Source organism: Rattus norvegicus, chromosome 13, assembly GCF_021556685.1.
Source record: "Rattus norvegicus strain SHRSP/BbbUtx chromosome 13, alternate assembly SHRSP_T2T, whole genome shotgun sequence".
NCBI lineage: Eukaryota > Metazoa > Chordata > Mammalia > Rodentia > Muridae > Rattus > Rattus norvegicus.
The window spans coordinates 73,495,515-73,511,764 of NC_141546.1; the positions used below are offsets into that span (position 1 = coordinate 73,495,515).

Below are 16,250 nucleotides of genomic sequence, written 5' to 3' on the forward strand. Positions count from 1 at the left end.
AGATTAGCTAAACCCGTCTGCTGATCCAGTCCTGTATTATTAACTCAGCCTCCTTGTTCAGCTGCAATAACTTTCCTCTCTGTTGAATCTATTAAGTAAACATGCCTCAGGGTACTGCCGTTTCTCCATCAGAGATCTCAATCGAGCTGATCCAAATTTTTCTGTGAATTGATATGTCTGTCTGCCTGGCTGTGTGTCCCTCTATCTATCCATCTATCTATCTATCTATCTATCTATCTATCTATCTATCTATCTATCTATCTATCTATCTATCTATCCATCCATCCATCTATCTACCTATCTATCTATCCATCTATCCATCTATCCATCTATCTATCTATCTATCTATCTATCTATCTATCTATCTATCTATCTATCTATCTATCTATCTATCTAGATATCTATCTATCAATCATTTGTTTAACCTTTTCTTTATTCTTTCTCCACCTTAGCCAGGACCTTCCCTGGAACCATGCTGGACAGGGCAGTGCCTGGACAAGAATACTTGTATTTGTCATGGGCTGTTCCTAGGGTTGGGGGCTTATTTAAATGCAATATGTGCATATTTTCAGTGTCAGAGTTCCTGGGTCATTCTCTCTGGACAATCCTCTGATTCATTCTAGACTCTCCTTAAAGAAGTCACTGCACTAGAGCTGACCCACTGTCAGGAATCCACTATGGAAGAAGGAAGGCGGAATTTCTTCATTAATAATGAAGATTTAGGTCAAACCACTCAACGATGGAATATAGGCCTGTGTAGAAGTTTGCATAGACACCTGCATGACCTTTCCATTGCTGCAAGAAGGGAAGTTTCAGACAAATGACCACAGTGACTGGAGTAATATCTGCTCTGGGATTATACCTCTTATTCATGTCTAGCTAATTGTGCCCACAACTTACATATATTTTTGCTTGGTAAAAAAAAGTACACTGAGAAATTTTGTATTTATTTTAATTTGGAGTATGTATATATATGACATTATATAAGTACATGTGAATCTCAATTTTAAGCAAAACCTAGGACTCCTACCTACTTCTAACCCTGGTACTCAGGTGGCCCAAGCAGAAGGGTTATTACAGATCTAGTCTGGGCTATAGTGCTTAAGTATAATACCTTGTCTACACACACACACACACACACACACACACACACACACACACACGCGCGCGCGCGCGCGCGCGCCAAAGTTTGTTTTAGGCATTTCGCTAGCTAAACAAAATTGTCTATAAAAAAAAATCTGTATTTAACTAATTCTAAGGCATAGTTACAAATCCCAAAGCCATAAATAATTTTGGCTTGTCTTTTAAGTGACTGAGATTTTACTAAAATAAAACTGAGTTCAGAAACCCTACATTCTATAAAGTTGGGACTGAGGAGCATTTAGGAAACTAAGTAAAAGAAAGAGGAATCAGAAGAAACAGAGACTTGAACTGGAGGGACTTATGTTACTCAAAGCTCTTCACATGACTTGGGGAAGTCAAGCCCACATACCTCACATGACTGGATGCAGTGCACCAGAGAGGGATCTGGGTGCCACTGACGCCTGCCGGTACACACGATACTCTACAAAAGAAATAAAACAGAGACATTAGGTCTATGGAAGTAATTGTTAGTTCCGTGCTTGTCCCACCAGCCAGCTCCAGGGCTTTGAAGGCAAGACCCTCAGTGTGTGCCGGGCAAGCAACTGGTCTTGCCTGTGGAAACCATTAGCCCTGCTGGGTAGCGTGAAAGCTGAAGCCCTCAAAGTAGAAACTTTGTTCCCCTTTCATCTTCTTCCTCCCCTAGGGTACCACAATTTTCAGAGTGCTTTTTGTGTATAGCACTGACCACTGGGTAAAGAATTTCCCTATGCCTCAACTGCCACCAAGGCCTTGCCCAGACGGTGGACACTGTTGAGTTGACTGCCCCACCCTGTCTCCTAAGGCAGGCCAGTCCCCCAAGTTTCTTCTCCATAGAAAAATCTCTCAGACCTTCTGGGTCTGGCAGCTTTAGACTAATGTCCTTTGTCCCCAACAAAGTCGCAGAGATCACCATGGAGGATTCCAGACCAGTTATCCAGGTAGCAGGTGAGTCTCTCTCAGTTTAACTGATACAGGGACCACTTGGTTTATATTTTCTATTCAAATTTATCTTTTCAGATCTCTGTGAAAGCTAGCAGGTCTGCTTTTCTTCCAAAACAGTCTGGTTTTAGAGTGACTTTGGGTGCAAAAGATGAACACATTGCTTGCTGATTATACAAATTTAGAAACTTTTTAAAAAGTTTGAATTGCCTGAGTTAAGTCTCTTAACTGAAAAGGCTTTGAGGCTGAGATGTAATTGGCCAGGCTGACTTTGTTTCATATGCAAAAATCAGGCCTTGCTTTTCCAGAGCTACTGGGTTTCTTGCTGAAATGGCTAAACTCACATGCAGGCTTCAGTAAAGCAAACTCAAGCTTTCGTGCTGATGTTCATGATTAAAATAAATTTCTTTTTAAAAGAATAATTGCCTTTCAATGACCACTCTCAACATGTAGCCACCTACGTCTCATGGTGAATTATTGGATGTTTCGAGGTAAAAGAAAAGTAAAAAGTTTAAGGTTTTGTGCTCATTGCAGAGGTCTAAGGAAGTGACTTAAGACATGCTAAAGGTCTGAGGGCTTGATGGAAGGTATGTGAAAAATAACATTCAAAGACGCTGCAATGGGATGGGAAAACTTCAAAAACTCAAGGTTTCACCCCAGTAAAGGGCATTCTGACCAGCTATTGATCTAGCCTTGGTAAAGCAAGGCTATTGTTATTGTCACAGCCTCAAGATTGTAAATTTCCTTCAGTGGTTTTCTAAATAGAGACTTAAAAGTGTTTCTCATTGTGCTAAAAATACCTCTCTCCAATCTGTCCTTTCCTCTAGAGAGAGGAAAGGGTATTCTTGCCTTTGGGTCCTCAAGATCTTTTACCCCTCTGTTTTCCTTCCTGCCAAGGAATTTCTGTCTTATTACAAATGAATGTTTTATGCTTCTACTATGTTAAGGACTTCTCTGTTTGCTGTTGTTGCCATAGCTCAAAGGCATGAGTCTCCTGTGTGCAGACACTACTTTCCTATAATGAGGATTTAAGTGCAGATTACAGTGATCTAGCTAAGACCTTCCATCCCTAGCCTGTATCTGTCCCAGCAGATTCACTTATCTGACAGATACCATCCAGGAATCAAGTGTGGAATTGCAGGCTGCTCCAAAATGGGTTCACCTTGCTAGCTATCAACGGGGAGGTCCTGCATAACTACAACCAAAAGCTGCCAGAAACCAGTCCCTGTATTAGGCTGTGTAGCCAACGAGGCTGCTCCTGTCTCTTCAGGTTGGGTTAGCAAACCAAATGTTTCTGAGTCTGCCACAAGTCTGCCACTGCCTGATTCCACTCCCACTCACCACCATCCCGGACCACCAAGATTTTCCTCCCTACCCTCAGCTGTGAAGCAGCTACAGAAGAGACCAGTCATAGCCCATCACCAACAAAGGTTGGAATGTTAGGCCCCAGTATGTATACCCAGAAATAACTCAAGCCTAACTGTAGAAGGATTCCAGGAGGTTGGATAAAGCCAGGGTTCTTCTGGGACTTGTGAAACAAATTCCCACCTGCCAAAGGGTGTCATTTTCCTTTCCTCTGGAAAAGGGGGACTTCTGGTTCCCTATTTACGTGTATCTGTGGCAGTCATCAGCATATGAAAGTCTATGTTAGCCTCCAGGTGCCTAAAGTCCATATTCACAAATACAATATACAATTCAAAGCTCCTATGATAGTCTCCAGGCCCTTCTCACACCTCATCTTTTCTAGTCCTGCTATTCTAGCTCTCAGGGTGGCAACACTTTGCCACTCTGTCCCCATTATCTCTTCTACTGGGTCTCTCTAACCTCCTTTCCCTGGCAGATAGCCCTGGCCAATCCAATCTGCTTCTTATTCTCTCTCTGCTCTAAACTCTTTCAGAGCACTCTGAATATGCTCTTTCTCCTATCCACAATAAAAATCTCCCACTTAACCGTGGAGTGGTTACCTTGGTGGTTTCTTTACTGTGCCCCTCACATAAACCTTTCTTTCACAATTCTCAGAAATACAACAAAACAAATTGCACATGTTTGACATTTACAACGTAATGTAACATTACAACAATGTAATGTAATCTGGACTATCTATAAGATGGCCACCTGGCTTCAGTTATCATTATGGTAAAATGGAATTATCAAACAAATACTAAAAACGGGGCGGGAGTGTTCGACATACCAAAACCTTTGAGTTACTTTTCATACCTACAGGTTGCATAAGCTGATCCATTTACGTAAAAACAAGAAGTAGACTCCATTGATGTTTCCTTTCTAGAGGTTATAAGTTTTGATATTTAAAGTATCACGTTTGCTTACTGCCTCCAGAAAGCACTGATGGGAAATAGTAAGATATTCTTTTGGAAAGTAGAAGACAGCACCCTTGTTCCTCCTCACGGTATCCTAGCTGGTCATTTACTCCATTCAGACCAAATGTATTAAAACAACTCCCTCCCCCTTACTAAAAGCCACATTCCCCAGCAAACAAAAGGATCTGCTGCTATGTCAGCCTAGTGCTGTCTTGTAAGTGGTCGACATCTTCGAGGGAGTGTCAGTTTCTCCATCTAAGTGATGTTCAGCCTTGATAGACTCAGGTCCTGAAAACCTGAACTTGGTGGCAGATTCCGAACAGGTGAGCTGGCCTTCTCTTATACCCTTCCTCAGCTTTTGTAAAGGCAGGAATTTTGGTCTTCTAACATTACCAAATTTATAACATATTATAAAAGAAAAAAAAAATCAGAGAAATAGAAATGTATCTTTATTTTCAAGCCTGTTCTTCCTAAGGTCATTTCTCCTATTATTCTCAATACATTTTGATATTTTTGTATTTTCATGTAATTTAGCTTTGCTATAAGGTGATCTCATGTTGGCAGATAGAGGAGAGAAGAGGATATAGAACCCCTCCTTCTGACTTCCTCCCTATTTCTGCACATGTAGATATACTCATATGTGTGTATTGTTTTCTCACGTTGTTTATAGATGTATTTTTTCCATTGGGTTATAATAATATGATTTTGCAAGTAGTCTTAACTGTACTCTGCTGACTTTATAGTTTCTGAGATGTTATATTCTCTTGAATGCATAGTACTCCACTGCTTGCCTGCACCTTTAACCTATTAACTTACCCCATAAGGATAGTCAATTCTGTTATTCTCATTCCTTTTGCTATAACTAAACATATGTAAATTCCCTTCATATATGTAAATATAAGACATTCATGACAGCGAAATTGACCATACTCATTGATTTTTAAATGTTAATTTAGTTTCAGAGTAGTTCAGCCTGGCATACCTCGTTAATCTCTGTAAGGTGCTAAAAGTGGGTAGTATGTCTGTTGAATCCATCGTATATGCTAAACCCTTGAGAAAATGGATTAATTTTCCTGTCTTATTCTTTATGTTGTCTGACTTATGAATATGGGAAATTTTATAAGCACTGGCCAACTGCTAAATGTGGTCCTGGCCCCAGTCTTCTCCTGCATCTTCTAGCCTGTGAAAGTTATCCATGCCACAAGCACATCCTTTATCTGTTAGGATACACTTACCTTCTATGACTAAAACTACTGGACATAGATAATAAGACAATTGCAAATGGTTTGAAAACTGTGTGACCTTGACTCCCTGCTTTCCTCCAATTCATTTCCGTTTTGTATCTCCAGTATGCACAGTTTTAAAACCGTGGATGACTTTCATAGGTCAGAAGATGCAGGAGAAGACTGGGGGCCAGTACTCAATTTAGTGGTTAGCCAGTGTCAGTCAACATAAAGAATGAGACAGGAAAACTAGTCTGTTTTCTCAAGGGTAGGATGGATGCAACAGATATTTAGCACCTTACAGAGATTAAGGAGGTATGCCAGTCTGAACTACTCTGAAAACTAAATTAATATTTAAAAATCGGTGGGTATTGTCAATCTCCCTGCCACACATTTGTCTTACATTTGCATATATGAAAGGATTTTACATATATTTAGTTATAGCAAAAAGAATGGGAATAACAGAATTGACTCTCCTTATGGGGTAGGTTAAATAGCAAGGAGCAGTGATAGCAAGAAGGGATGGGAATCTATTGCATAGCAAGACAACTTTTAACCCCTGTTTCTCTTTTGCTTTAAACCATTCTGTTTATTAAAAGAACCACTCATCCTTCTAGGATTAATTTGGGAAAGCAAACCAAAATAAAAATGATAGTCTTTGGTGTCCCTGGACTACTGAAGAGCTGGGGAGCTGACAAGAAATGCAAGTACTCTTAAAGATCTTTCCAAGTGTATCGCATGTTGCTTTGAGGAAAGCTCACTAACTTGCACCTGACTACTTCATAATTATGACAGTAATTTTAAAATAGAGGGGAGCATTGTTCAGTCTGTGAAGCAGGAATTTATGAGGCAAAAAAAGGGAGAAATGACAGAAAATGATAGATGCCTTGAGTTTTGGAAGGAGTCACCTTCAAATACCATTTAGGAAAACTCCATTCCAGGCACACAACTGCTGCACTGCATTTAAACAAACAAATGGGGTTCCTGAAAGACCTCATCTTTCAAAGTTAAAATATGGACTCCCCCACTTTAAAAGGTGTAACAAAGCTTTGAGACAGACCAGATAAAGGTAGCCAGAGTCAATTCACCTTACCTTTAAAAAGAGTTTTTGAAAAACAACACTTTGAGAGTCTCTTGGTGGATGCCTCCATTCTTCAGGTTTTTTTGCCTTCTTGCAGTCAGGAAGTTTATTCTACCTCACAGAGGAAATGGTGTATGGATGAAGGGGAGATGTCTATCTACTTTGAGACCCCTTTGTGCCCAATGTAACATTGGGATTAGCATAACAAATGAAAGAAAAAGAGAGAAATCAAGAGAAGACAGCAGAGAGACTTAAAAATGGCAGTCCTCCTTGCCTGGAATTCATCCCACACCCTTAGCAGCTTGGAGACCCTGGACTTTCGGGAAGTGAAGGCAGTAGGCAGAAGGTCTATGAGTGTAGGGCATGAACTATGATCTCAACACTGATTCAACACACGATGTCCTGCCTCTCATTACTGTCGGATTCCACTGCCTAGACACTATGTTAAAGACTCAGAACGTCCACCTGGAAACTTCAAACTCTGGACTGCTGCCTCTCACAGGAAACATGTTCTTGTAAAACTGAAATGTGATAGTGTGCATGTACGTGGGTGCGTGTGCGTGTGCAGAATTATTCCATCCTGTATAAATCACAAGAGCTTTTAGGGGAGGCAGAAGCAGGTGGATCTGAGTTCAAGGCCAGCCTGGTCTACAAAGTGAGTTCCAGGACAGTCAGGGCTACCCAAAGAAACCCTGTCTCAAAAATTCTAAAAGAAAAGAAATTGCTTCCTTAGTCAAAGGTGATGCAATAGGAAATCTTTAAGATACATTGACTCTCTAGTTTTCTCAGCCTAATTTATAATAGGACAAAAAAAGCAGATGATTCAGACCTCTCTCTCTCTCTCTCTCTCTCTAACACAAACACTAGCAAACAATGGAACTTTTTTGTTCCATGGAGCTAGGTGGTCCAATTTTTTTTCAGAGATGGAGGATATTTTAAAAGGGTAAAATTTACATTAAATAAATTAAGATAGCATTTAAAATTATAAAATATATACTGGAAACTACTGTATGGTGTGTATGTTAATTTTTCTAAAAACACTGCAAGATAAATAGTATTTTCTTCTCCTTGACAGGGAGGGCACAGAGGCTCCCAACAGCAAACCACCTTACTCTTTTTATGTCACTTGTTTCTTGGAGGTATTTTTCATCAAAACCCCAGACAGTCAACATCCTATTAAAGTGTTCCTTTAATAAATTGTATACTATTCTAAAACTTGGGTATCATTTGCAATAATAAAAACCAACCAGTCCTCTAAAGAAGGGAAAATAAACTACAGACATCTGAAAACAGACTTCACTGCTCTCTAAAAGCAAGCCAAAAGACCAAAATCTGTCACAAAAAAATGAGAAGTAGTGTTAGAGGGAAATATCTCTCTTTAAATTACTGTTTTAGATGTCATGATACAGGAAGGAAATGTAGGATGGATGGATGATTTTCATGGTTGAAGAGAGTGACCTATTTTCTGTCTGACAGGAAAACTATCCCAAGCAAATAGCTAGAAGGAAAATGATTACTGTGGGTGTGGTAATACAGGGACTGTTATACAATTTATAGTCAAGAACATTGCTTAAACATTTCTCCACTTCTTGACAACTGTAAAATTTTGGAAAGATTATCTAGCAATGCCTATGTATGTGTAAAGTAGAGATGGCACAATCTTTCTGAGCTTATATATTTGTGATGAGATTCAAGTTATATACATATATAAATATATCACATACATTACATATATCATTCATACATGTAATTATATATAATTTGAATCATGTATATATTTGTAGCAATGGACACCCATATGAATTTGCAGATAATAAAGTAGTATTTAAATATAAGCTACTATGCTTGTTACAAAGAACAAAATCATTTGAAGTAGAATTAAGGAGAATATAATTTAATTCTGTTCTCTCTAGTCTTGTTGGACGCAAAATGATTTGAAATGTGATAGACATGGTAGTTTCCATGAAAGTGCAAAGAATTATTTATTAAACAAATCAACTCCACCCAAAACAGATGTTCTTAGACTTCAACTATATGTGCAGCAATTGTCTTACTTATAGGTATAATGATTTAACATACTTGAAGTATGCAGTAGAATTGTGGGATGTACATCCTTCGTATTCCAAAGCATCCCTTTAGTTCATTTGAGTTACAGGGTTTTAGTCAACATTATCAAGTTTTGTCTGACATAGTTGCTTAAGTTTATGAGTTATTTCTTATTTATGAAGACAAGGTTAGATTTTGCACCCACGTGAGCCCCTGAGTGTCACAAAATGACAGAATCCATGAGCTCATCAGTGACTGGAACATAATTTCATCATCGATGACTCTAGAGACAATAGATCAGTCACCCCATCATTTACCTTAGAGCCATTGACTTTTCTTATCTTGGACAACACAGTTTGAGTTGCCTAAGCATCTAGCAAGCAATACTTCCTGATACAGTGCTTGTAGAACTGACAATGAATAAAAAGCCTGGCAATAACTTGCTTTGCCCCACTGTGGCATTTACTGGTGTTTACTGTTTGGATCGCTATTTGATTTCATTAGATTTTGGTGTGAAGGACACTGATTTGGAATTCAGAAACACATAAAATATTCTTTCAACTTGTGACATTCTGACTGCTGCATTATTTTTCAAGAATAAATTATTCTTATGATGTAAATTCAATTAGTCTTGTACACTTTTCAAATGATCTTAGTTTATCCCTTAGATTGTTGGAAAAAACTAATTTACTTTATTTTGTTTCCCATAGCAATATGACACACATTGTGAGTGTTCTGCTGACTGTAGCTGTGCTCCAGAACACTGTGACTGGACACATATCCCATAGTCAAAAGAACAGAGAAGTGTGACTACAGGTGATGAGAAATGAAAAGTAAGCTAAGTTTTCTTGCTTGACAACTTCTCCATTAAGTTCTTGATTTCTTTTATTCATTTTACAAATAGATATTCATTTACAAATAGATATAGAATACACTTAGCATTTCCTAGGTACCACTCTGGGGATTTAAATACAACAGTAGACAAAAAAATTATCCATAATTTTTTTCTACTGATAGAAGTAAGTAAATAAATTTATTTATTAGTGTCTGTTAGTAATTCCAATGAGGAAAAATAAGGGCATATACCAGAAGAATACGCTAAAATTTTAGATAGAATGGACAAAGATGGCCTTCATAATATTAGAGTCAACGTGTGAAAGAAGAACACGTAGAAAGGAAGTAGATATCTGGGAGAACATAGTGGGCAGAAGGAGCTACAGGACAAATGTCCTGAGATACAGCTCATCATGTCCTCAGAAGACAGGCAAAAGGGGACCACAGTTGTATAATCAGTGATTGAAGGAAAGTGTGTGAGAGTGAAGATGTGAACATGATCCTTGGAGAAGAGAATATAGATCTGGGGGTCTTAGGAGTCAAATAATGGGTGTGGAAGTGGATGAACATTCTTACAGGGGTATCATCTATGGCCTGGGAGCTAGAGTGCTCCCAGGACTAGTAATGTGTAACCTAAGGCTTAGAGGTCAGTGGCCTTGAAGGGGGTTGCTTGGCTTTGGTCTCAAGTGTTGTAGACTCTACAGAGGGAAATGTGGTTAGGAAGAGGCTCTGAGAAGACACAAGGACAGCTTCCCTTGCCCCCCATCCCAGACACTATGATATTTTCAGTGATAGAAAGAGAGTCATTGAGCCTTCTGAAAGGCAGTGATTTCAGGGGAGGACCACAGAGGAGACTAGAGATATAACAGATTCTGCCAATGAGTTTAAAGGGCAGAGAACCTGGGGGAATGGTTTTAGGGTTTAGAAAGAGGAGGAAAGTGAATCTTGCTCTCACCCTGTCTGCTACCCACATTCTCCCTGTGTGAGGTGTATTTGGCCCTTTTCTAACCCGGTCTTTCTATTTCCTTTACTCATCTTTACAGATTTCCTCAGTTTATCCTAACACCTCCTGCCATGTTTTCTCTCTTTTTTTTTTTTCGGAGCTGGGGACCGAACCCAGGGCCTTGTGCTCGCTAGGCAAGCACTCTACCACTGAGCTAAATCCCCAACCCCGTGCCATGTTTTCATTATTCATTTTCTTCCCTGTTGTTCCTTTCTCTATCTTCTTTCTATCTTCCCCTTTAAATGACCCCCTTCTTTCCTCCGCCATTTTTCTCTCTTTCTTACTTGATGGCTTCTCTTTCGTCATGGGAATCATCTACACAGTTGTTTGATGCCAGGGTATTTGGACAGCCTCTCAATCCTTCCAGAGAACGTCCTTCCACTTGACAATTGATGGTAGTTCTGTCTCCACCCTGTGCTTACCTGCACTTTGACAGGTTCCATCCAGTGCTCCAAAGTGTCAGTAGTCACATTCTCCGGTAGTATCACAGGGTCACTAGGGGGAATTACACATGATGGGGAGCACACTGCACCTGAAGGAATTGAAAGTTATAACAGAGACATGACTTTCCCAGACCACAGTCTTTTCCAGTGCTCGCTTTCTATACTATAGGCCATAACATTACGTCAGTTACAGACAGGACTGACATCCACCACCTGTGTACCTGTATGTATATAAGGTGACCAAGAGCCACTGTGGCAACTTAACTCTTTGCCTTTCCCTATGTGTGACTTCCTCTGCCTGGTACAGTATATCCTGTCCTTAGGAATCAATGTCTCACTGAGCCATTCAACAATTTAGAGATCAATTTCTGGCTCAGCAGATCCCCATGGTCTCAAATCAGGGCTCTAGCTTGTGAAACTCTGATGCTTTTAAACATATTTGATATTATTCTGATCTCCTAGGAACTTATATTTATTGTAGCTGTGATCTTGGAGCTTAAATATCTATGGAGTGGGAGCAGAGCATGGAGGGTAGTGATCACATTTCCTCCCAGCCTAGCCTAGCCTCTCAATTGGCACACATTATTACATGCACAACCAGGAAACCTATTCAAGTAAAGGAGGAAACATTCAAAACCAGAAGCAGAGATTTTGGTCTCTCAAAGGAAAATCTTGTTCTGTTTGTTTACATGGACAATCCAAGCACCTCCTCAAAGCCTTTTCAAATAAAACTCTTTTGGGGTTTCTCTGTTTCCTTGTCCACAACTATATAATCTCTAACCTTCTTATCAATTCTCATGGTGTATATGTCTGTCTATTGGTAAATAATTTATTTTTAAATTACATTACTTTCAGGTGCCTATATACACGCGTGCTTGTGTGTGTGTGTGTGTGTGTGTGTGTGTGTGTGTGTTAGTGTGTAAAATTTTATGTAGAAATCAGTTTTCAGGGTGAGACTCTGTTCATGAAACACCATTGAACCAGGCCTGAGTATAAGACATCAAGGCACAAATACTTGGAACACAGGGAAGAATCCATTCCGAAATGACTGAGGTTTCCAATTAATTCGTAATATGCATAATTATATTGCATGGAAAATTTCAAGCCTGTGTAATTCAGAATTTAGACTCAGTCTCAAGGTTTCATACAAATTTCAATGTTTCTGCAAGAGTAGGGCCAGTTTGGGTAAAGTTGAGTCAGCTTTACTCCAAGTCAGTTCCGGTCCTAAACAACTTTAACTACAATTACTTAAATCACCGCTTGCCCACAGGTTCTGGAACCCAGTCCTCTGGAGAGAAAGACTGAAGAACAGCACAAGTGAGAAAAACTGAAGAACACAAGTGAATGTCATCCCAAGTAATCCTTTCTGCACCAACAGAGGTAATATGGGAGCCCCGCACCACACAGGAGGAGCCTGACAACACGTAGGTGTAGGTGTTCAGGTGTATATTTTCTTTCAGAGCTACAAATCCAGTCACTCTGGGTCCCAAAGCAAAGTGGGTGACATGAACAGGTCTCCGTTCTTACCAATCCCATATCCCTGTCCACACTTGTACTCCACAGAATTCAGCTCGGAAGTGGGTGGTGGGCATTCTCCTTGCAAGTTTTCACACAACTTGAATTCCTGGGTCCACAACCCCTCTTTCGTGCAGAGGATGGGAATCTAGAATATCAAAGATACAGAACACCGCTATTGTTATTTTGTTAATTTCATTGTAGGAGGGGGAAAGGGAAACTTGGACTATATGATGATTAGAACAATAAGTAGAGTTAGAAATGGCAAAGAGAGAAGAAAGAGAAGGAAGAGAAGGAAAGGAAGGAAGGGAATGAGGGAGGGAAGAAGGAAGGAAGGAAGGAAGGAAGGAAGGAAGGAAGGAAGGAAGGAAGGAAGGACAAACAGGGAACCCAAGACAAGCTTTGCTTCCATGTGAAAGAATCCCAAGTTTTCCTTGGGTCTGAGGACATAATACACTACTGACCAGAGCAGTGTATTCTACGCTGTTTTGTGAAATTTTCCCCAAATAGAGTTGCTATGCCCTGATTCATACATATTATCACATTAATGTTGCTTGTGGGAAATGCTGAACTTTTTCCCAAGGCATGTTTCGTGTAGTGAAAGTAATTAATAATTTTCCTAAAGGTATGTCATTGCCTTGCTACTGAAATACACACATTTCTGCTGCTTTTAATTCTGGTTGAAGTCTATTCCCTTGCTCCATCTCTGTTGCCTGGTGTAATAAGTCAAACAGCACTTTTTTTGTTCAACAAGTCGTGTTTTTGTTTGGGACTTTGTTCTACTGTCAAAAATAAAATGAAATAAATCTACAACTCCTCCTAGGTAGGTCAGCGCATGCATGAGAGTTGACTGCATGGCCAGTTCTTGATCCTAGGCTAGCTTGAAATGAACCCTGGCACCCTACTCACTGGTTTCTTCCCCTTATCTCAGAAAACTGAAATTGGAGAAGGATGCTCCAAAACACCAACACTATTAGGAACTCTCTATGGAATAATATCAGTGCTTCTCATTACAGCCCGGCTGCATGAAAACCTGCTTGCTGGATTTTTAAGTTCACTTCTCAGAAATGTCATGGCCCTGGTCGTAGAGGTGAGAGCACAGTCTCAAGCAAATGAGGCTCACAGAGTCTTCCTTACCCTTTCTGTTTCCTGGTTACAGTTGAGGACGCACTGGCTGTCCAGCTTGAAGCCGTTAGTACAGTCATACATGCCTTCAAAAACAGGAGGAGGAGGCTCACACACCACGGGGACACAGCTCCCTTGTTCCCAGGTTCCATCATCTAGGCATTGGATCTTCAGGAACTTGCTAATAAGACAGGAAACCAAACAGCCCGTAAGAAAAGACTGTATCATCAGAAATGTGTGACAAACGTTAGCAAACAAGGCCAGCGACATGGCTCAGACGGTAAAGGTGCCAAGCCTGATGACCTGAGTGAATCCTTGGAACCTATAAGCTGGAAGGAGAGAACTGACTTTCAAAGTTCCTTCATACATGTCATGTCATATGTATGGGAACACACACGCACACACACACGCACACACACACACACACTAAAATATATGAAATAAAAAGGGAGGGTAGTAGGTTCTATTTAGCCAAATTTCCTAATGTGGGCAATGAAATTAAAACGCCTTTATTGTGGTTAGCAGTGTAAGGAGGTCTTGTATATTTAACTTGCTACTCCCAAGAGAGTAGGTAAACGCATCAACTGGACTGTTTTTATGGGCAAAGTCTCACATATAAGCACATTGGGAGATGTCATATAGTTGAGAGTATAGCACAGTTGTCACATACTCAGGCAATGAATCAGGTATAACTTGAACATCACCAGCTCTGTGGTGTTATATTTGCTGAAGTTGTTAACAACCATTACATCCTTGAGGAGAAAGAGTTAATTGTTCTGAAACAGAGGTTCACCTGACCTTCAAAGGAGCTAGCTCTGTTTTCTTTGTGTATGCATTGGTTTTTGTTTTTTGGTTTTTTTTTTTCCTCTTTGGAATAGGTTCCTACCTTTCACCAGATCCTTGAGAAGGTATGAGTCAATACTGTCCTAGAAGAACTGTCCCTCCAGGCCCAGACATGGCCCCCGACCAGAGACTGGACTTAAGATGGATGGGAGTCAGATGCACCAGGGTTCTTGTTACTGCAAATTCCACTCCACTCCCCTCTGACTCACTGCAGTCAGAAGGTGCTTTCCAGTTTGGCTGTTTTAACATATCCACTTCTGATTCACAAAACTCGTGGTTGCAGATAAGCTTGCAATTCAAAATATAAACAATCTTTTGGTCACTGGCTCTCCTCACCATGTAGATGGTGGCTTTAAATTGCTATGTTCTTTCTTTCCTTTGGGATGTGTGTGTGTGTGTGTGTGTGTGTGTGTGTGTGTGTGTGTGTGTGTGTGTGTGTGTGTGACAGAGAGAGAGAGAGAGAGAGAGAGAGAGAGAGAGAGAGAGAGAGAGAGAGAGAGACTGTGTTTTGAGACAGGGTCTCATATACCCAATCCAAGCTGGCCTCAGATAAGGATGAAGTGCATTAGCTCCTAGGTCCTCTGACCAACACTTTCCAGCTGCTTGGGATTATAGACTTGTGCTACATGTCCAAAACATTAAAATGACATTTTCTAGTGTCGTGATCTCATTTTAACATTAAGATACATACACCATTCCATATATGCGTTTAACTAGCAATCGCACTAGGCCTTCCTGTGTGCTTGCAATATTCTTCCATTTTTTTTAATCAAAGAAACATGGATTACTCTGTTATACAAATGTTGAAATTATTTTTTTCCTCTGGAAACTTAGCGAGTCTAGCAGCTGTGTCATTTCTTGTTTTCAATTTCTAGGAACCAGCATATAACTGATATGACAGCTAAATAAGTGTTTGATTTTGAAATCACTGAATAACTTCAGATACATTGCAAATCATATGACAAACAAATCAACTCATCATAACTCTCAGAGTAAAACTATACATTTATTTCCCCTTATAGATTGAAAAAAAAACATTCTGTGGTGCTGAGTTCTCCTTTTCTGAGACCTTATATCACAGGATGCATTTGTTTTCAAACAATTTGAGTATCATATTTGAATAATGTCTCCTTAGAAGGTGACATGCTGCACATGGATCTCCCTAGCATACGTTAGGTGTGTTCATTGTGGAACTCTATGCAAAAGAACGATCATGGTCTGTACTATTTAGTGTGTGGGTTCTTTCTTACAAACATGATACTTAAAGATGGCTTCCAAAAGTGTTCTCTGGTAAAGGGTTTGCAGTTCATTTTACTGTAATGAGCCTCCTGTGTATACCCTCTTAAATTCATTTTTTAAAAACTTTCCCCTTACCCTGTAGAGGTTAAATCCCACAGAGGTATCCCTTCTTTCTCCTACCTTTCACAGTTGAGACCCTTCCCATGTCTCTGTTGAACTGATATTTCTCAAGTGTAGAGAGCCAGCAATACCACTGTCACCAAGAGGGAAGCCAGATTGTTCAATCACTCCTTGTATGTAAGTGTGATTAGGAAGGAAAACCCATGTTTGGCTAGGATGACAGTATTTTTTACTTCATGTGGTATTTTTCTCTGAATTGGTTAAAATAGTTCAACCATGGAAACAGTCTCCCCATTCCCTGCCCAGAGTGAGGAACCATTTAAGAATGTGGAGTTCATACATTTCCTTGCCAGTTTAATAACCTCAGAGGTGAGTGTAGACAGATTAAACTTGGATGGA

The 16,250-nt window shown here is 39.9% G+C and overlaps 1 protein-coding gene across 1 annotated transcript in view; it reads right to left on the reverse strand.

Annotated features, from left to right (window-relative positions):
- Positions 1-16,250, reverse strand: part of Pappa2 (pappalysin 2) — a 274,186-nt gene that overhangs the window by 56,226 nt on the left and 201,710 nt on the right. Inside the window, exons 18-21 of the mRNA NM_001427778.1 lie at positions 13,662-13,830; positions 12,537-12,672; positions 10,989-11,098; positions 1,493-1,564 (exon numbers count right to left, since the gene is read on the reverse strand). Of these exons, the coding sequence (NP_001414707.1) occupies positions 1,493-1,564; positions 10,989-11,098; positions 12,537-12,672; positions 13,662-13,830 (487 nt within the window). The remainder of the gene's footprint in view (positions 1-1,492; positions 1,565-10,988; positions 11,099-12,536; positions 12,673-13,661; positions 13,831-16,250) is intronic.